This window comes from Mirounga angustirostris, unplaced genomic scaffold (assembly GCF_029215605.1).
Source record: "Mirounga angustirostris isolate CCGP_5_RB_7025 unplaced genomic scaffold, mMirAng1.0.hap1 SCAF_6, whole genome shotgun sequence".
In the NCBI taxonomy this organism is placed as follows: domain Eukaryota; kingdom Metazoa; phylum Chordata; class Mammalia; order Carnivora; family Phocidae; genus Mirounga; species Mirounga angustirostris.
The window spans coordinates 142,225,153-142,247,683 of record NW_026991714.1 but is presented as its reverse complement, the minus strand read 5'-3'; the positions used below and the strand labels follow the sequence as shown (position 1 = coordinate 142,247,683).

Genomic DNA, 22,531 nt, shown 5'->3' with positions numbered 1-22,531 from the left:
CATTGCTCTGTACGAATGACAGCTGACTAAGAAAGTTATGGCATTTTTCTAAACAAGGAAACTGGTGCTGGCCAGGCTTGCCTCTGCCCAGGATTTTGCCAGCACTTACTATTCTATAAATAAATGCAAGCATAAAAGGAAAAGAAGTGTTTAGTGAGGCCAGATTGTGTCATATTCTCTTGGTAGTTCAGCATGAGTGCACGCCCACAGATTTGCGTTTCTCCTTTGGTTTGGGATCACTGTCTCCCTGTTTTACATGCGCCCCTCTTGCTGTCATGCTAAAATCTACTGTGAATCCAACAGAGTAAATAGACATTAAAGAATGTCTACATTGGAGGCACCAAGATAAAAGCTAAGAATAAATGTAAGTCCAGCCGATAGTAGCTACTGCTCAAGAAATCCAGAGAGGATCATGAAAATCTGTGATGCGGTTTGGACAAAATTCACATGGATTTCTAGTCCATTATTTTATTTCTCTGGAGCAGAGGCTCATCTGTTACCATAGCTGAGAGAGCCCTTTTATTCTGTATTCTCTCAGTCCTCAAGAACGGTAAAACAAAACTTCTTAATCTGTGTCTGTTGTGTAGTACCCCCCACCCCCATGTTTTCTTTCCTTTTTTCTTTGCTTGCTTCCTTTCTTCCTTCCTTCTTTTTTTGGAACACTGCCAAGCTAAAACTTGCTCAACCAAGGATGTGTATTTACAATACTGCTGTCACCTGCTTTCCTGACAATGCAGAGAGGATTTTTTTTTTAAATAAAATTTTCTTAATATCCAAAGCTGTTTTAAAGTGTTCTTTGTGTTAATTACAGCTATAATAGTGTTTCTGTAGTTCTGGGATTTATTAATAATTCTCTAATCACAACATAATTATTTTGAATCTTTGTAGGAATTTCTTTAGAACAAATTTTACTCATTAATTTCATTACAAATATCTCAAGTATTCTTTAGTTGAATCAGCTTGATTAGTCAGCAGTCATTTTGAAGTGGTTTTATATATACTTAATGTATACTTTTTGGCCTGAAAAACTAGAGTTAAGTTTTAAGAGTTTTAAGAGTAATTGCACAATGTCTTTGATAATTTTTTTAGTTGTTTATGAGAAGAAACTTTAATTGTATAGTGTAGCTTTTTTCAAATTTATTTTTTTAGTAGAATGCTTTTTCCAACCAAAATCTTAACTTGGAACTCCAATACACAGATGAGATAAAAGACTGCCTGGGTAGGGGGTAGGGGGTGGTGGGGGAGGGATGTAGGGTAGTGATCTGGAGGGGGCAGAAGTGGTGGTGGTGGAGGGGAGGGTTGGAGTGGTACCATGACTTCCCCTGGTATCAGTTACATAATTACAAAGCATTATCTTTTGATCCCCAGGTGGTGATTCAAATAATTTAAGTAGGGGCGCCTGGGTGGCTCAGTCATTAAGCATCTGCCTTCGGCTCAGGTCATGATCTCAGGGTCCTGGGATCGAGCCCCACTCGAGATCTCTGCTCAGCGGGAAGCCTGCTTCTCCCTCTCCCACTCCCCCTGCTTGTGTTCCCTCTCTCGCTGTCTCTCTCTCTGTCAAATAAATAAATAAAATCTTTTAAAAAAACAAAAAAAAAACCCCAAATAATTTAAGTAGGTATGATTTATACATAAAGGTAACACCGCTAATTCTTAGTTCTTTATTTTACCCCCTTCTTTATGGAGAGATTGCCTAATTCTTTTTCCCTTAAATATTAGGTTTAATTAGTCACAGCAGACTTCAATGGATAGTTCATTTGTATTAAGCTTTAAAAATAGAATATATTATCCAAATATTTAGTAGCAAAATTTCTATAGAAATATATTGTTCAGTTTGACTGAAGGAGCTTTAATCACATGTTGAAAGAGATTTTGCATATATGCACATGTGGATGATTGGTCCTTCATGTTAAACCTCATACCCATACATTTCTTTGATATTTGTCTCCTTGACCCGTCTGCAGCGAAACTGTTAATTAGAGGTTATTTATGGCCTCGTGGGAACCCGTTAGATACTGGCCTTGGATGTTTTTCCACCTATGGCCAAAGTGCCATCTCTAAATTTGTTTGGCTGTATTGAGGTGTATATATCTTAAGCTAAATTCTGATTCCTGACAAAAAGCACACTGAGGCCCTGCAGAGTATCATCAGTCCCACTTCTGTGCTATGAGAGACATCAGAGATAATTCCAGTAAAGGTACTCTTGGGTTCAACTTAAGATTTTTTAGCAGACTTAAGTAATCAGACCTTACTTCATGAGACTACTTACTGACTCAAAGTTGAATTCTTGCATCTTATTTATGCTTGGGGCTGAGGCCTTGATGAGTTATGATGAGGTCTGTAGCCATATGGAGCTAGGCCTTCTTTTGGTTTTAATGGTATCCTGATATTTAGATAAAATAATATGAACAGCTTATTTATCAGATGATGCTATATTCTAAAGTTTTGCTCAGTATTTTACATATATTTTCTTTGACCCCTACCATAAACTTGCAGAGGATGTGGTATTACTCTCTTTTTGCAGGTGAGGTAACTATAACCTGTAGAGGTTTAGGAATCACCAAGTTTCTTGGCCATTAAGTAGAGGAGCTAGAATTTGAACCCCTGGGTCTGACCTCACCAGCCATGTTCTTTGTAAACTGTTATTAACTTACGGTTTTAAGATGATGGAAATGTTTTACCTTAAGATTTTTTTTTTCTTTTTTACTAATGTTAGCATTTTGAGTGTATTTGCAATGTTAATATCTTCTTATAGAAGCAGAAAGGTGTACATATGGAACCAGAAATTTTTCAGAGCCAAAAGGAACTGTTATATTTTACTTAAATAAATTGTCCAAAAAAAAAAAAAAAGGAAAGAAAGAAAGAAAAAGGGGAAAGGGGAGAGAAAAAAGAAACAGTTCTATCTGATGAAATTTTGTTGAATTAAAAAAAAAACCTTTTAGAAGAGCTGAAAACAAAGTTGAATATGTAAGTGGAATTTTATATCTAGGAGAGAATTTTGGTTATCAGGCCTGTCGTCTCATTTCCTTGAAGGAAACTGAGGTTTTGCTCTTCCTTTAAGGAAATCTCATTTGCTGGGAGCCGTGACCACCTCTCCTGACTTCTGTTCCAGTGCTCTTTCTACTCTATTGTGCCAGTGCTCTGAATGGCTGGGAGAATGGGAGTTGGGTTGATGGTGAAGAGATAGATTTGTAGTTTTAGCTGACTTTTTTTTTTTTTTTTAAGATTTTATTTATTTATTTGACAAAGAGAGGGAGAGCACAAGCAGGTGGAGTGTCAGGCAGATGGAGAGGGAGAAGCAGGCTCCCCGCTGAGGAAGGAGCCCAATGTAGGGCTCGATCCCAGGACCTTGGGATCATGACCTGAGCCAAAGGTAGCCGCTTAACTGACTGAGCCACCCAGGCGCCCCTAGCTGACTTCTTTTTAAGTGAAAATTACACTTATAAGCTCAGCAGTTCATATAAGTTTCTAGAAGAGGGGAATATTTTTGTTTTCTACCTTTGGGACATTAACTATAAACGGTGGCTCCATGATAACCAAAGGTAAGTTCGCAAGTTGATGCAGCAAAATGACCTGATAAGCAGACCACTGGTTTATTTAGGGTATTGGTGGTAAAAATAGAGTGGATTCCTTTTTACTCATCTGTGATTACTCTGTCCTGGAGTGAAGTAGTACAGCACCCAGGTCTAACTAATCTTAGGAAACCTACATAATTGGAGGGAAACATATAGAGCTGTTAATGTGGAATCAGCTGGCAGGCCCGAGAATGGATGCCATTAGTGACCAGGTTGCTGAAATGAAAGGTTGGGACAGATTAAGTCTGGGTTGATGTAACTGGCTCCCCCAGAATTGGTGGTTCAGGGAAAATTGAAGTTTGCTGTTAGTATTTTTTTTCATATATGTTTGAGGAGATACCTAATATTCTGTGCCGAAGGAGAGCCCATTTATTATCATTTCTAAAATGCTTTATTTCTATTGTAAAAACAAATAATAAAGTTCTAGAGACAAGGACTGTGCTAAGCTCTGGGAGTCCAAGATGGAGAAGATACTCTCCATGCCCTCAAAGAAATGCATATTCCAGTAGTGGGAAAGATTTATACATCAAGAAGTACAAGAAAATGTGGCTCTTGTTTAATCATAGGGGTACTATTACCCCAATATTACTGTTGTGGAATTCTCTTGGAAACTTGTCAAAGCAGTGGTTAGGTAATGAATGTTCCTCATTTGGGTGGGACCCTTTCAGTATTAATGCAACTATGGATTACTGCACTGTGACCGTTAACTCAATAACAGAGGCTGACTGAGTGCCTCCTGTGTGAGAAGACTGGGCTAGGTGCTGGGACACACCAGGCCAGTGACATACAGGTCTGCCCTTGGTGAGCCTGGAACCCAGGAGGTGAGACAGACCAACAGGTGCTGAAGAGAGTCATGGAGTGCAGTGACAGCACAGCATGGGGAGAGCAGTGTAGAAGGCACTTTGGTACTGGGCATGGGGCAGAATGAAGCAGGGTCAGTGGGTGTATACTGGTGAGTGAACCTGCAGAGGTAGGGAAGGTAACATTTGACATGGGACGTACAAGGATGGTTAAGATTTTTTCCAGTAGAAACACATCAGATGCACAGGGGACAATAAGAGAATGGTAAATGTGACCAGAGATTGGGAAGTACAGCACTGCCCAAGATGGGGCTGAGAAAGCATTGTGGGAACCTATTGTGAAGGGATTTGGGTGCGATTCAAAAGGAATAAAGAAATGATCATGTTTTCAAGCTGGCTAATGACATGGTATCTCTACTTCAGAAAGATAGAAAACTAGTTTGGAGAAGGTTATCATCTTCCAAACAGGAGATGATGAGGCCTTGAAGAAGCCCAGAAAGGAGACATGAGACACCCTACAAAAAGAGTTAAAATAAGAACAAAGGATTGGAGGCATTGAAGACCACTCAGGATTCTGTCTGGGGTGACTAAGTGGGTGGTCAGCTCTGAAGGGGAAGCAGGGCAGGAAGTGATGAGCTTATTTTTAGGCATAACAAGAAGTTGGAGACCCTACCTTTTTGCAAGGCTTCAGTATGAAGATAACTAGCAAGTAGCTGGAGATAGAGATCTTGGTATAGTTGAGAGGTCAGATGTTTCGAATTAGATAGAGATCTATAAAGCAGCTTATAAGAGGTAATTGAAGCCCTAGGACTGAGTACATTACTGAGAAGAAGGAAGAGTGAGATGTGAAATTGGTAGAAACAAGTGCTTGGGAATAGCCAAAACAAGGTAAGATGTGGGAGGAAGTTGAAGGTATCGCTTAGGTCAGTGGTTCTCAAACTTCCGGCCTGCTTAGCATCAGCGGATTGCTGGCTCTCGACCCCAGTTTCTGATTCAGAGCATGTGTATTTCTCACAAGTTTTCAGGTAGTGCTCATGCTGCTGGTCCAGACTTAAACTTTGAGAACTCCTGGCTTAGAGTTTGAAAAGGTTAATCATGGGCGGCAGGCCAGAGAGGGAGGCTAGGAGAATCCAGGAAGGGACTGAAGGACTCTGAGAATAAATACAGTGGTGCCAGGGCAGGGTTACAAATGAAGACAGCGCAGGTTCACTGGCTGTGAAACTTGGGATAAGTCAAAGGACAGAATCTTGAGTTCAGAGAGAATTCCAGATTTTAAAAAGCTTTGGAACTGGAGCTTTCAGGTAATGTCTATTGCATGGCCCAGAGCAAGCCTTTTCAAAGTATTGGTCTTCCAAGAGATACAGAGCTTGTATCTGAATATAGCTCAGTGTACTACTTCCTGATTTGAGAAAGTCTTGTTGTCCTTCTCCCCTAAAAAAAAAAAAAAGGTCAAAGTTGTGTATAGTCATGTAGCTGGGTATAGTCACATAGTTGATTTGCATTCTGGCACAAGCTCAGTTCATAGACTGGCTCCGTTCACAGACCTGAACAGGTGCACAGACCACACTTGGAGTGTCACTGGCCTAGAGTATGGACTCTGGGGTGGGGTATTAGTTAGAGGTCCCTGAGGATGAAGGATGTTGGGAAAGTGAGTCCAGGATATTTTTTGGACGGTGAGAAGAGTTCTTCAGAAATACAAAAAATAATTTTTTTTTTTAAGATTTTATTTATTTATTTGAGAGAGAGTGAGCAAGAGAGAAAGCACAAACTGGGGGAGAGGCAGTGGGAAAGGGAGAAGCAGATTCCCTGCTGAGTGGGGAGCCTGATGTGGGGCTCGATCCCAGGACCCCGGGATCATGACCTGAACCAAAGGCAGATGCTTAACTGACTGAGCCACCCGGGCGCCCCCAAAAAAGAATTTCTGGACACTGATTGGTGATCACAGGACCAGAATGGGAAGAGGACAGGAGAGCCACATGGCCTAGGATCAGAGACTAAGGCCTACTGAATGATGGTCTCAAGCTACAGTTGGGAGCAAGGATGATAAGTGTGTCATCCTATCAAGTCCTTAGGTGGGATGAGGGATTGTGAGAAGGGATGATCTTCACTCAACAGGGACACTAGTGATAACCTTACTGGTCTGTGTTCTGTAATCTTTTTGAGCAGATTATGTGTGGGCATTTTTTTTTCTTTTCAAATTTTTATTTAAATTCTTTAGTTAACATGTAGTATAATATTGATTTCAGGAGTAGAATTTAGTGATTCATCACTTACATATAACATCCAGTGCTCATCATAACAAGTGCCCTCCTCCTTAAGACCCATCACCCATTTAGCCCATCCCCTACCCACCTCCCTCTATCAACCCTCAGCTTGTTCTCTATCATTAAGAGTCTTTTATGGTTTGTTTCCCTCTTTGTTTCACACCCCTCCGCCCAATCCCATATGTTCATCTGTTTTGTTGTTGTTGTTTCTAAGTTTTATTTACTTGAGAGAGAGGGTGTGAGTGAGCAGGGGTTGTTGGGAGAGAATCCCAAGCAGATTCCTCGCCCAGCGAGGAGCCTGACATGGGGCTCGATCTTAAGACCTCAAGATCATGACTTGAGCCAAAATCCAGAGTTGGATGCTCAACTCACTGTATCACCCAGGTGCTCCTCATGTGTTTTCTTAAATTCCACATATGAATGAAATCATATGGTATTTGTCTTACTTTGACTTATAATACACCGTGGCTCCATCCACATCATTGCAAATGGCAAGATTTCATTCTTTTTGATGGCTGACTAGTATTCCGTGTGTGTGTGTGTGTGTGTGTGTAAGTGTGTAAATAGGCATTTTTAAGCCTTGTTTCCACAGAGGCTGCTCAAGAACAAAATTTCTCTTGGTTAATGGGTATAATCAAGCAGTGCACTGACAGGCAGAGGCATTCTTAGGGTCCCTTTTACTAGATGAGGGAGAAATTGGGAACTGAAAACACGGAGGACACACTGGCTAAGCCATTGTTAGGGCAAAACTTTCTTGTGAGAAGCATACATTAGACCATTTAAATATTTTTTTTATTTTCTGTGGTAACTATTTCCATAAGCTAACCTCAATTATTTAAGTCTAAGCATCTTTCCATAAATGTATGATGAATCCTACCTCATCTGTTTGGTAATCGCATGAAAATTTTAATTATGATTTCCTGAAGCATCTTTACCTAGTAAATAAAAACATTTCCATAGGAAAATAAAATTTGTTCTCTTATGTAACATTCTTCCCCTATTTAATATCCAACTTAATACCCGTCGTCAAAGACTAGAGGGGCTGTTGAAGGAGGGCCTCAAGCTACAGGAAGGGGCAGTAGAGAAAGGAGGCAGAGGAAAACAGTGGTTGAGAGCACGGGCTCTGGGCAAACTCAGAGTCCTGTGATGGCATTACCCCTTCCAGACTCTGACCTTGGCCACGTTAGTGAGTCTGAGGCCTTGGTTTCCTCATGTTCAAAAACAGGATAACAGTATTTTGTGAAGTTGTTAGGATAAATGAGCTTTCTTATAGTAGTAAGTTAGGGTCTACTACATAATAAGCATGCCATCATTTTAACTGTTGTTATCATTAATATTATATTGTTATTAAGGGAAAGCCTAGTCCTTGAAGTCCTAAAAGTCTGTATTGGCATCTCCTTTGTCTTAGTTCAAGAAGTTATCTGACCTTGAATAAGCCATTTGGTATCTCTGTGTGGCCTTCTCATCAGTAAATTGGAGTGGTACCAACTACCACAGGGGTCATCGTGAAAAATAAATGATTTACGTATATAACATGTTCGGTGTAGACCTGTGACATAGTCTTTGCCAGCAAATGTTTGCCTTTTTTTCCTGCTTTTAAGCTTTAGGTTTCTTTGCTTTCTAGTCAGGCCTTGAAAAGAGCATAGACCAGGCTGTGGAAGAGTGGAACATTGAGAAGGCTGAGGAACTCAGCAACCAGCTAGCTACTCGAGAGGTGAGTCAACTGTAGTATTTCCAAGTTTTCTAAAATGAATGTACATTCTTTTTGTGACCATGAGTTAAGTTTGGTATTCAAATATTTGATCTTAGCTTTGTTTGTTTGTTTGTTTTTTAAGTAGGCTCCATGCCCAGTGTGGAGCCCAGTGTGGGGCTTGAACCTCACCACCCTGAGATCAAGACCTGAGCTGAGATCAAGAGTCGGATGCTTAACCGACTGAGCCACCCAGGCGCCCCTCAAATATTAGCTCTTAGATTTTCCTTTCTGCCCATTTTCTTCCCTCTCATGCTGCCATTTATTTTGAAGTGCTGGGTTTTATTTTTGTCTTTAATGTTTTTAAATTATTCTGGTCTAAAACTTATGGTGGAAATAATCCATGATTGATATTCAACCCTAGATTTCACCTAGTTCAGAGAGTTTTTTTGCCAGTTATGATTAAAAGACCAGCTTTCTTTTTCTATTTGCATCTTTAATTCAGTTTAACTCTCCCTGAAGGCAGCTGTGTGTTCTAATGTCACATCTCAAGGTTTTCCTTGCCCTCCCTTCCCCAAATGCTTTCTTACTGCATATTCTAAACTTTTCCCTCAGCCCTAAATAATGTTCAGCTTTTTAAAACTTATAGTCTACAATATAAAACTAATAGATACATTGAATATTCTTTTTCCAAGTACACAAGTCTTTCAGAAGATTCTGACTTGCACCTTTTGGGGGGGGGGGTGGATATTTCTCCCATTGCTGCTGGGTGTCACTAGGCAAAGTCACACGTAGAATAAAGAGCTCATATCGGCATTGTTGTGTTGTTGTTGTTCTTGTGTTTTGTGATTCCTTTTTGTCCGTTTTAGGGAACAAGTTCTACCATAGCTTTCTTAGTGTATCCCTATGTTCTTCACCTTACTCTTAAACTAGGCTCCCTGGGGTTTAATTACATGGAGACACTGTCAGTCGTCTGTGCAAATAGCTGGCCACGTGCCGTGTTCTTTCTTACTCACCTGTAGGTGAGCTTTTGTTTTAAACTGAGACTAGTGACGAACTTAACTATTTCAGTATATTCTTCTGTGGAAGCACCATTTTGCTCTTCATCTACTGATGACAAAAAAGTCCACTATTGATTGCTGTTTGTTGGTTTGTTCCCTATTTTTGGGTGCTGTCCATAAGTATCTTGGGAGGTGTATGTTTTTATGTAGGGAAATCAACAAGTCCAGAAGTGAGGCTTTGGGATTCAGAAGTTATCTTTTTTCCCACAAGCCTTTAAGGTCAGTTGTCACAGTAAATACTTCTGTTTGTAACATGTCTGTGTATGTGTACTTATTTATTAAATGGCTAATCTACAGGAAATTATGAAGCTTGGAGCTTAAGTTTGGGCCTTAGGCAAGAAGCAGCACAAACAGCAGTTTCAAAAAGTGACATTAAAAAACAATTAATGTTTACTTTTTTCTTGTAAGATTCATTCTTCCCTTCCCAGCTTATGATATTTCTTATGCTTTAAGTTTGACATTTGTTCTCTTTCATCTTTAAAGTAGCCATATTTTGATTTTATTGATTATAACATTCATTGGATATAATAGCATTTTATCACTCTGTTTTCAAATAGAATGATTTAGATGTTACATTTTTTTAAAGATTTATTTGGTGAGAAAGCACACGTGTGCATAGGTGTGCAAGCGTGGCACGGGGGAGCCGGGGGAGAGGGAGAGGGAGAGAGAATCTTAAGCAGATTCTGCAGAGTCCCATGTGGGGCTTGATCTCATGACCTTAAGATCATGACCTGAGTCAAAACCAAGTTGGACACTTAATGACTGTGCCACCCAGGCACCCCTATTACATTTTAATAAAATGAATTTGATAGTATGTTGAATGGTACCACAACCTCGATAGGATTTAAGTATTGGTTGGCAGTTATTATAGTGGCTTCTTTAGCTTGGTATTTACCTGGCACTTATCTCTACAAATCAGCTTTGTGTTAAAGACCAGCTTTAAAATTCTCTTCAACAGGGCGCCTGGGTGGCTCAGTTGGTTAAGCGACTGCCTTCGGCTCAGGTCATGATCCTGGAATCCCAGGATCGAGTCCCACATCGGGCTCCCTGCTCAGCAGGGGGTCTGCTTCTCCCTCTGCCCTCTTCCCTCTCATGCTCTCTGTCTCTCATTCTCTCTCTCTCAAATAAATAAATAAAATCTTTAAAAAAAAAATTCTCTTCAACAGTAGAGCACTTAATGTTTATTGGTACTATTTTGGTACCTGGAACTTACTTTTCCATAGAACTGTTGTTAGAGGTAGTGGTTAAGTTTCTTGGGTAACCTCCAAGTATACACAGTATAGCAAATTATATCAGTATATCTCATCTTCAAATTTTGGGGAGTTGACCCTGAAATGTCAGAGAAGGGTGGGGAGGGACATGCTTTGGAGCTGGAAGAGAGTCCATTGAGTAAAGTAGATATGGCTGCAAGGATGGGGAGGGGTGGGCACATAGGACATATGATGGAGGTAGCGGCTGAAGGGATAAGTGGGCTTTCAGAATCTGAAAGGTGCATAGGGCAGCAATACCAGTCATTAGTTTTGGTCACATCTAAATAGGCAGGTGTGGAAGCTTTTGGCAGCTTTCTTGAATATCCACCTCATTTGGATCAGAAGCAAAACTTTCTGGAGAACCGGTCCTTAAATGTACCACTTAGGTCCATGTTGTGCCACATATTTGAGCAGGTGTCTCTTGAATTCCTTTAAAAATTGTGGGTATTTGTGACTGTTTGCTCTCCAGTAAATGCTGTACCATTAGCATGTGGCTGATCTCTGAGATGACTGTATAGTCCAGGAAAGCGAAGGATAGAAGCATAATAAAACCAGCAGGGCCTTAGGGTTTGGCTTCCTGATTGTTTTCAGTAACACTGTAGACTTCTTTGTCTTTACTTCTCCCTCAAGGATCATGGGACTCCACAAACTGATGTTCCCATGTCATTGTTTGTCCATTCTTCCTTTTGGAAGACCTGAGAGTTGTGTATTTTGTAATCTCTACCATATAACAAGGTGACTATGATTCAGCCAGAGGCTCCAGGTCAGTAAGTTTTCTCAGACGTTGGTTTAGTAACAAGAAAGAATAACGCAAGGCTTAGTCTGCAGCATTAAAATGTGGGCTCCACATGACCCATCCATGGCTGGCTGTTTTTCCTTTTGTCTTTTTCTGTTGATTAGCACCCCCATCTGAGGCAAGGGGAATTCGGAGAGAAGCATTTACTTTACTGCAGACTCTGTGTGTTTTCTAGGTAAAGTTAGTAATGCTGAAATTTTAAGAGTTGCATACATTTGATTTAAAAAAAAAGTTTTATTTTGAAATAATTTTAGACTTTCAGAAAGTTGCAAAGATTTTCTGTTTACCTTCACCTAGGTGCCCACGATGTTAACATTTAACATTTACTTTGCCATTCATTCTAATTTATATACCTCATTTGGAGTTGCCACATGTCTCACTGATTTCCTTTAAAGCAGAAAGAAGAGTTTCTTTTTCCAGGTCTAAGACATTGCATTTTGTTGTCAAGTCTCTTTATTCTTCTTTAATCTGGAAAGTTCCTCAGTCTGTCTTTATTTCTCAGCACGTTAGCGTTTTTGAGGAGTAAAGGCTAGTTATTTTGTAGGATGTCCTTCAATTTTGGTTTGTCTGCTATTTCGTCATGTATTTTTGGCAGGAATATCACAAAAATGATGCTGTGTCCTTCTCAATGCAAGATATCAGGAGGCACATGATTTCTGTTCTTCCCATTTATTAATGATGTTACTTTTGAGTTTTTGGTTTAAGGCAGTGTCCCCAGGTTTCTCCACACTATTATAATGTTACTGTTTTCCCATATGTAATTAATAAGTATCTCATGGAGAGATGGGAGATAATTTGAGACTATGTAAATATTCTCTCTGTCGTTATACTTTACCCACTAGTTTTAGCATCCACTGCTGATTCTTTTACTGTTTGCGACAGTTCTTATTGTGGTGGTTGCCAAACTAGATTTGTAAAATATTATTTAATTGTACTTTTCATCTTTACCTGGCAAACCAGACCTAAAATTTGTCTTAAATGAGATATTGGATTATATAATCTTTTATGTATATGTTAAATCTTGCAGTAAAACCTGGACAGTTGAGAATTGGATATAGTTTTTTTAAATGATGCACTGGGAGGGGATGGGGTCACCGTGGCCTTGTGCTCACCAGCAGTTGTATGTAACTCCATCCTTACCTGCTTCATCAGGAATCACTCGTGAGCTTTCCTTCCTCTGCCATTGGAAGCTGCATGTCAGAATGTACAGAAGTAGCTCCTTACCAGCCTCAGAGATGTGTGTTTTCTTTGAGGATATTAGGTTTCTTTTTTTATGTTTTGTTACACTGCTGTTGTAGAAATGTGAATTGCATGGCACTGACCAGGTATTTTCCATTTTAAAGAGTGTTATTTCCTATTACCTTTATGATGAATGAGATTGCTTCATCTATCTGGATTATCTTTCCATCTATTGCAGTAATCTTTCTGATTACTAATTTAATTAAGTAGGCAACACTTAGGTTGAATGTCACATTTTGGAAAGAGAATTTTTCTCTAGGCATCTTCACGTTAGTCCGCTGTAGATAAATGAAACCCCCTTGGTTTGGCATTACCTTTATGATGAATGAGATTGCTTCAGAAATAAAGGATATTTTCATCACTTGCAAGGATAGTAAACATTTTTCTCAAGTTTTTTTTTTTTTTTTTTTTTTTACTTCCGTACGAATATAATGCCTGATTGTAGTAAAATAAATTAAACTTATTTAGTGTGGGGTTAAAGAATTCTGATTAAAAGAAAAAATAAAATGTATTCTATCCTTTTCCTTGTATAAATGGCAAAACATCCGGAAAGTGTTTGCTGTTCAGACACAGACTTTGGAAAGATACTGATGCCGTGTTCATTAAACACCCGTGAAGAATAACTAAAGTAATCAAGATGGAATTCTTGAATAAATAGTTTAGTTTGAGATTTAATTTTTCGTATTTATCCCCTTGGTGCCAATCACCATGGATATGAGAGATGAGATTTTGAGAAGTAAGTAATTGTGAGTTTGGGGCAGAAACCCTTTATGAATTAACTGTATACGTGCATGGTAGGTGTCCTTTTGGAAATCAGGTATATTGGTTTTTAATCAGTTCTGTTTTCTTTTTTCAAGAAGCAGTGACTGGGACCTGCTGATAAAGCCTTTGCTCAGAGGCACAGATCCCAGAGTTCTTAAAGCCTTTTCCAACCATAATAAGTGAAACTAATTTTTGATGTTTAACATTTATAAGCCTGTGAAACCAATAGGGCAGCATCAGTATTGAAAAAAATGAAGCCAAAAGTAGAACCATGCCTGCGAATGAGCCTTGAAAATAGTTCCTCAAAAAACAAAAACAAAAACAAAAACAGTGGTATGCTGTTTGTCCATGCACTATCATTGTGGCATAGCAAATAAACATTTTTCCAGAGCCACATTCCCTTAAGTTAATGATCACATCTAGGATATATATTTTCTGGTTTGAGGGAACAGATCAAATTCATATGTTTGAAGCCTAGATTCTGCTAACATCTTTGGTTTTTGCCATGTAGTAACGTAGTCGCCTTGGGACTGTCCCTCCTGTTGATTAAATACTTCTTTGTCGTTAACAATCTTGGAGGAGAGAGAGCGGAAAAATATACTTGGGTTTGTGTCATATTGATGAAACTGTTCTAATTAAAAAAAAAAAAGTTGTTTTTGAAAAAATATATCAGTTTTACATACACATAAAGTATCTGAGCATATTTGTGGCTTGTTAACCTAAGGCCTGAATTGGAAGAACATTCCATTCATTGATAGTGATCCTTAAAAATTCCATCCTTTGGTACTGGTCTTTTCTGACACATTATCGTTTTTATAATCCAGATTATACCAATTAATAGAAGTCAGCAGAAGCATGTTTTAAAATTAAGTGCTAAAAGCCTAAATTTAATTAAGTAGGCAACACTTAGGTTGAATGTCACATTTTGGAAAGAGAATTTTTCTCTAGGCATCTTCACGTTAGTCCGCTGTAGATAAATGAAACCCCCTTGGTTTGGCAGCAGTGAGTTTCTACAACATGGAATGAATCACATCTACATTAACTAGATATATTGCTCAGGTTGATTTCAGTTCTAACTGTACAGTGTCAGAGTAGAAATGAATGGGAAAGAGAGGTTGCCTGTGAATTTTGTTTGAACTTTGTATAGCTAAAAGCCCTTAAAAATTATTTTTTCTGTGAATGACTCTAGTAGGATGGTCTTTGGCAGCACCAACTAAACTTAATTCTTTGAAAACATCAGGACTTCATGTTGTAACATGATAATTATTTTGTGTAACCTAGAAAGAGCATTCATTACATTGGCAGTATGAATTAAACTGAGAAATAAATTTTAATTTTGTTAAATTAAATAAGACGACTTAAATTTTCGGATTCTGAAACATAGGTAAAGTTAATAATGGTGAAATGTGGATAGTTTGTTAATATTTAAATAACAAAGGTGGGAATGGCCTTTTTAAAAAAACTAATGTTTGAATTGATTGAGTTGTGTTCTTCCCTAGGTAAATAAATGAAATGCTGTCTAATTTGGAGAGATTATTAATTTGTAGCCTAAGCTCTGTTTCTAGAGCAGTTTCCTAAAAAATCTGAAGGCGTTCTCATTGAAGAGGGGCAAATATACATTGGAAGAGATAGTTGCTGCATTTTAGGTTCACATCTAAGAAGTGGTCCTTTCTCAGAAATGCCGTGAGTGCTCCTGCACTTGCTCTCGCATTCAGAATTTTTCCAGTGCACTGCATTGTTCGGCTTTGGTTTCTCTGAGAGGACTCTGGCTACAATTCACTCTTTTCATTTTGGGTTTTAGTTTTATGTTGATATACATGTGGTGCTGTCTTAATGGAATAAGAGCTTGAGTCACCCCCCCCCCCCCCCCGATAATACAATTTTGGCAGATTTACCGTCAGAGTACCTGGAACATTATCATGTGTAGGGTTCAGAATTGATATATTTGTTTAAATTTTTGAAATAGAGATTCTGTCAAACTTGATAAGTTTAAAGTTAGTTTCGTCAGTGCTATTTTGAAAGCTCTAATATGTTTGCATTACATACCAAAAAAAAAAAAAAGATGAATTGAAAGACATATTACAATGAAGCAAATCTTGTCATTCTGAGCTCTTTTATTCTGTAATCCAGAGAGCAAAACTATTTTCTTTTCATTTTCATGAATACTTTTTTTGGGGTAGAAATATCTTAACAACCATGTTTACAAAGGTAAAACAGTTCATTCAGATGTGAAACTGAATGTATATTCCAATTAGCTATTATAAGAATTTATCATTGGAACGTGTGACTCTAAGAAGGATGGCAGGTACATTGTTTTCTTAATTATTGCAATCTCTTGCCACTGAAGATTGGGTATACAAAATAAAATGCGTTAAATTACATATATATATATATAGACTCTAAAATGTCCATTTCAACATTTCATTTTTATGGGAAGGATATTATTTTTGTTGCTAGTACCAGGAGGTGTAGGTGAAGCATACATTATTTCATACAAAGTCATCTAATGCCTGCAAAATATTTTTTATGTCTTTGAAATGTTACTGCTCTGCCTTCTGTCCCTTACTTTTTCTTTTGGGTTGGTTGGTTGGTTGGTTTTCTCTTTCCAGTTAGACAGGAGAGTTTAGGACCAGTTTCTTTGTGGTGTATTTCACTGATTCGCAGCGGAAAGGACTCTAGGACACTGAGGAGAGCAAAGCCCTCCCTCCCTGAGCAGCCTTCTGCAGCAGCAGCGTGCTCGGCCACCTGGGCAAGTTGGGCCTTCTCTGCTGTGGGGGGCTGTTTGTTAAGGATCATCTAGAACTGACTGACTTTCATTAACTTCGGTCATTTCTCAGTGGTTTTTTAATTTAAACGTTCTTCTGTGTATCATTGTGTACTCTGAGGGTAGTCCAGGGGGCTTTTAAACGGTGGTTTTAATTCTTTGAAGCCTTGTTCTTCTTAGTTCTTAGAAGTAATTTCAGGAATTTCATATAGATGAACCGTTAGCAGAGTGTATGGGTAATAAGCTGTGTCTATCCAGGTAAGGGAAGGTCTAGCTATTTGAATTCCTTTACATTGAGTTTAAAGATATATTCATTCCCATAAAAAATTGTGTATAGCCTTGAAGTTGGAGCATGTTAACATGAGAAAAATAAAAATGGGGCCGAGTGATGGGTTTTCCTCTCAGGTTTTAGGTGTGCCTACTTAGATCTCCTTGCTTTGAGGATGTCTTCTTTTAACCTTTTCAGTATGATTGGGTGATCACCTAGAATGGTGTTCCTTATGCTCTCTTTTAATTATGTTTATCTGTGCTTTTAACAAACCTTAAGAAAAGATTTCAGATGTTACAAGTCTAATTAAAGAGACAGACAAAGCACAGTTTATACTGTAGATTTTTTCTACAGTTCAATTAATCAGCATGTTTTCTCTTTTAATTAAAACCATTTTAGTAAATTAAAGCCCACAGCAAAACACATATATAATTTGTTTGTAATTAGCTCTTAATTGGTGGTAGTTGAAGCTTAGCACCCTTGGTTTCTTTCTTCATGATTGCCATTTTATTAGCAGCCAGTCATTAATTAATCTTTTTCTAATTAGCTTATAAAACTGTTGATGGCACATTATTGTAAATGTGATTTTAAGTTCAAAGCTTGTTAATAAGCTTTCTTACTTAGAAGAACAGAGATAAAGAAATTGCTGAAAACAGTACTACAGTTCTTTAAAAAAAACTGTCTTTCTTATGGGGACTGTGTAAAGCATCTAACAGCTTATGGTTAATTTTTTAATGCTTTTTTCCCCTTATGAATGGGATAAGTTGCTTGAATATAAATGTCTATATCCAGGAGTAATTTCAACAGTATAACATCTTTTCGCCCTCCTTTGGATTACTGTAATCTACATATGATTTGAAGCCTTAATAGTCCTCATTAAAACAGGTGTTATATAAACTATTTCACTGTGAAATCAAAGTTGAGTATAGGAATCAAAGTATATCTTCTTACACCTCATGGACCAAACACAGATTATTTTTCTAAATTGCAGGGTGTATCATATATGAGTGTCTATATGTATACACACACACAATATATGTATGATATGGGTATATATAAATATCTCTGTGATGTGTTTGAAAAACAGGATTTGTTGGGGTATGCTTTGAAGTATAAAAACTACTTGGCTTTAACTCCTAGACAGTTGAGGTATAAAAATAAGTAATAGGTGTTTGTACAGTTGTACACACACAGATAGATGGAGCACACGAATGTGTAAACCTGTGAATGCACATTTTAAGGTGACAGGGAAATTAGTCTGTTTCTATAACAGAAAATGACTTGACGTAGAAGTTGACCGGAGAAAGCATGGCCTGTTTGCCGTCAGCACAGCTTTGGCATCTCAGGTGTGACCATGGACAGGACCCAGTCCCAATGCAGACACCCCACATTTACTACAGCACGTCACCACATTACATTGGGGTTTGAGTGAAACATTAGCCACGTCATATTCTTGATTGAAATATACTACTAATTTCATAAAACTCCCTAGCTGCATGTGTTCTGAGCTATTTATCAATATTAGTGCAGAGTTTTGGAAGTTCTAAACACAAAGCGTCATCAGTCATTGGAAGAGCTTTTTCTTATTTGCTTTTTGAACTTTCCATGTTATTTCAACTTTGGCTGTTTCTGTGCTTGTTTTTAGAAGGCGTTTTATGATGCCATGCGAGAGACACTAGAAAGGGATAGCTGACAAGGAAAAAATTAAAAATTGGATAAAAAGTAAATGAATAATGTCATATTACCAAAAAGATGAGAGGCTAATTTGTGCCGACTTTTTGCTAATTTTGTTCAAGCCTCAAAATGAGGAGCTGTCACCCGTTCTGTGTAGCACCGATGACAGTGCCAATGATCCATGAAATAAGCTGCCGCTGGCTTTGTTCTGATAAGAATGAACAAATCTGCACAATGTTCGGCTCCCAGAATCTCATTTTCATACTTGCATGCAGGCTAAAAGAAATAAGCTGTTTGCAGGCTTGATTAATCAGACATTGGAGGGGTTTTTGTCTCTTTGATCTCTTTCGTCTCCTAGGTAACTTGCTTGACATTAATGTTGAGCTTGAGTAAAGACAATCAGGAATTGTCGACCAAACTGATATAAAAATTAAAGACCTTAACACTTTAAGTACTCCAGTAATGGTTCCGCTTTACTTCAGAAAACATCTGTTTTCATTTAATTAAAGAACAAAAGAGAATGGCATAAATATTTTTCATAGAGACCTATTATTCCGTAAAAAGTTAAAGTATGATAATTGGTATTTTTAAATAAGTGCCTTGAAAGTGTTCAGAAGGGAAGAAAACTTCATAAATCTGTTACAAGCTAGTAATTTGGAGATGAGTAAAATATTTTATGACATGGGTAAGAAGTGTACAGTTACGCTAGATTAAGCTGTTTGAATCAGATGCTTCAAATGATTATCGGCAAACTTTAGAATGGCGCAGGTTTAGCAAGAAAAACCACCTTTATTGTGAAAGTTTGTCTTTTAGAAATCTCTACTATGTTACAAGATGCGCCATTATATCTGTTTTACAACCCAATATGATTTACACAGGCTAAACCTGTAAAATTGAAAGGAATTAAAAAAATGTCGCCGTGCATTTGCTTGAGGTTATGCAGACGCTTTTACAAATCTTCCAAGTGGCTGTAAAGATGAATGCCCCAAGGGTCCAGCCAGGGCCCTGCTTTTCCAACCAGCTAAAGCCCTTATCTTAAATCCAAGCAAAGTACCATTAATCTTTTTGAAAGACCTTTTATGGCTTTTAATATATCCCAAATTAGAACATTTTACACCCTTGGTTCCTGAAATATGGTGATAAAAAGCCTTTAGAGCTTAATTTTCCTTACCGCTTGCTTTGACCAATTTGCAGTTCTTTGTGATAATGTTTAGACACCTTAATTAAAATGCAGCAAAATATTGGATGTTCTATATGGAAAATGCTGATACTTTGGCTACACATACAAGAAATTCTGTATATATTTTTATTCATTTTAAACATTTTCTTTCCACATTGTGTTGCTGTAGTTATCTGATGACCCGAAACATTTTTTTTTTTTTTTTAAATATGAAAACCATTGACCAAGCTTTTGTGATGTTTACTTTGGGCATGAAGATGCATTTTTCATTTTACAGAAGTGAAAGGGAGATTCTTGTTGGCCTGTATTATTTGTAATACTGAGACATAGCACGATAATTCTTCTATCTTTGGGAACTCGGGTTAGTCATCTTGCCTGGGAAAATGAGTTTCTTCTCAACTGTCTCTTCCATAGATCTTATTATCCTTTCATATTTCCAAATATTTCTGTTCTTTGTTCTTTCTCCACAGGAATAAATGAAACACATTTTAAGCATGTGAAGGACCCAAAATTGATAATGACTTTTCATCATCATTACAAGCTAAAAGATTCTTTCTGTAAAATACATAGGCCAGGCTTGTTGAATGTTTATCAGTTGAAGAACATTCCATTTAACCTAACCCAAGGCAAAATACGGTTGGAAAATATACCTTTTATACGAACAGGTCTGTTTGAAAGTATTACCTATATGTACCCAGCCATTTATTATATTTACTTAGTCCCCAGAAATGATGAAGCCCTCTCGTGTAAATATGTGTTTTATATGTTTTAATGAATTATTTTTAATAAATTTATACTATGTCTTAGGGAACGTATGCTCTAAATCCTTACTCTGATGTTGATTTTGCTGGCCTGGCCTTAACGTTGCCAGAAAATAAAAGCTTTTACTTTCTTAGGGTATGTGACCATGTTGAGATGATGAGTCCCATTTAAATCAAACACATTGAGGTACTCTTTGGCTTATCCCCAATCCAGAAAACCCATGTTGGGAAATTTCAATAAGTTAAAAATGTAAGCTACCTCTTAATTTACAATAGTTTTAGAAAATAATTTTTTCACATGCTTAATGGTACATGGCAGATATGGTTCAGACCATTTTTCTTTTATCCTCCGAGTATAGGCTCAATTTAAATATAAGATAAACTCGCCAAATGGGACTTTTGTTGGGAGGTAGACTTGGCAAAACTATATCATATATCAAATTCGCATTTGATACATAATACATGGGAATATAGCTAAATAGAAAAACACAGAGTTCTGCACTTTACCTTTTGGAGGGTAAGGGCCAGGGAAGATGCTAAATACAGGAATGTGGAGAGACATGGCATACATCTTAACACAGGTAGCAAGGTGGGTTTTATGACAGTGGACAGTTTATTAGGTGCATCTGCCACTCCTCTGGGGAGCCCACAGCACCCCATGTTCCCAGCCGCCTTGCTCTAGGCGGAACTGTATAAATAGCCGTGACCAGAGGACTGCGGGCAGAAATGATGTGTGTCACTTCTGGACTAAAGCGTTGAAGAGCCGTAGTGAGACCCTCCAGCCTTCGCTTCCTCTGCTGCAGCAGACTTGAAAGTCACATGTTGAGATGCCGGTGCCACAAGATGGAGGCGAGCCCAGCCAGGCCACGGCGGAGTAGAAGTGAAACAAGAAATAAAAGTTCAGCCAGTGGGATTTGGGAATTTGTTTGGGAGGTGCGGTTTTGGCTAGCCTAACCTGACAGGCGCTGACCTGATTTTGTTGTTTATGACAAATGGGTAGTTTTTCCGTGGAATCCATCTTAATGATAGATTAGCCACAGTGCCTTTCTGGTTGCATTTTCTCCTTAGGTGGTGACGCTCCAGCCCTTTGATTCTTACCCTTTTCTTAGTTGACTTATCTGAACTTTTATTTTTATTTATTTATTTATTTATTTATTTATTTATTTATTTAAAGATTTTATTTATTTATTCATGAGAGAGAGAGAGAAGCAGGCTCCCAAGGAGCAGGGAGCCCGATGTGGGACTCGATCCCAGGACCCTGGGATCATGACCTGAGCCGAAGGCAGACGCTTAACCATCTGAGCCACTTTTCTAGGATGAAGAACTGGAAACAAAAAGACAGCCAACCAAAGGAAGGAGGCCAGGATTGAAACAGTCAAACAGTTAATGTCACTAGCAGCCCCTTCTGCCTAGCCCCCAATGTGAAAATCAGCTTGGTTTTGTTCAGTGCTGTACTTCTGGCGCCCTGAACAGTGCCTGGCCAGACAGTGCCTTTGTGCCCTCATGGTATTTGCTGAGTGAATGTTGTCCTGTGAAAAGAGATGATGAAGGTAGTGGTGCTGGTCCTATTGGTGTGAATTTTGGGACTCTGAGGTCAGTCTGCGTTCTCAAGGGCACTCCTCAGTTACAATGGAGCCCTCTTTGGTCAGTGGCTTTCCTATTGGTGTTGACCCGTTCAGCATTCCGGTTTGATTGTTGGGTTGCTTCCATTCTTTATGTATATTCTTACCTGGACTGGAAAATGAAATCGGTGTGTGCTGTCCTTCATAAACCCCAAGCAGTGCTTGATTCCTACTTGTTTGTTTCATCCTAAAGGAAACTGTTCTCCAGAATAAGCTGAAAGAAATGTCAAGCATGTCAGACCTCACTTTCCTAAATAGGCTTCTCATACATGTGCTCTTAACCTGCCCACGATGCCTCATTGTTGGCCAGCAGGTCCCTAAAACTCGGGCTTTAACACATTGACCTGACAGTGACTTCCAGCTTCTTTCTTCTCTTCCATGTCTGTTGTCCACTCATGTGCATTAGGGTGAGTCCAGGGATAGAAAGGGCAAGGAACACCAGAAGGAGATTTTTAGCCTTTGTTGTCCAACCTGGGTTCATAACAGATATTTTTGAGCTATCCATATGGGCAGGTATTTTGAAAATCAGAGCCTCTAAAACTAGAAGATCCCCCTGCTTGTCCTGGAGACACTTGCTGAGGAAGTTTCGCTGCCAGAGAGCTATGTAGAACAGAGTGTGCAAACTGTAGGTTATGGCAGAGAGGCTGAAGGGCTGGAGAAGTACAGAAACAAGGACTGTTTTAGGTTAACTTAGAGAAGACTTCGGGTGGGGGTGGGGGGGGTGGGGGGGAGGCTTTGTTTTGATCGGACCTTACAAGACTGGGGCAGATGAGTGTCAGGCTGAGCAGGAACAGAGGGGCCCACAGAGGGAACACAGGTACTGTG

General features: G+C 38.6%; 1 protein-coding gene across 11 annotated transcripts in view; it reads left to right on the top strand.

Annotated features, from left to right (window-relative positions):
• Window positions 1–22,531, top strand: part of FAM204A (family with sequence similarity 204 member A) — a 54,684-nt gene that overhangs the window by 9,145 nt on the left and 23,008 nt on the right. For 10 of the 11 annotated variants that reach the window (XM_054508422.2, XM_064595323.1, XM_064595324.1 and 7 more), the window contains exon 6: window positions 8,264–8,353. In XM_054508422.2, the coding sequence (XP_054364397.2) occupies window positions 8,264–8,353 (90 nt within the window). Of the gene's footprint in view, window positions 1–8,263; window positions 8,354–8,477; window positions 16,445–22,531 lie in introns of those variants that run through there. The other variant, XM_064595325.1, reaches the window with a different exon arrangement.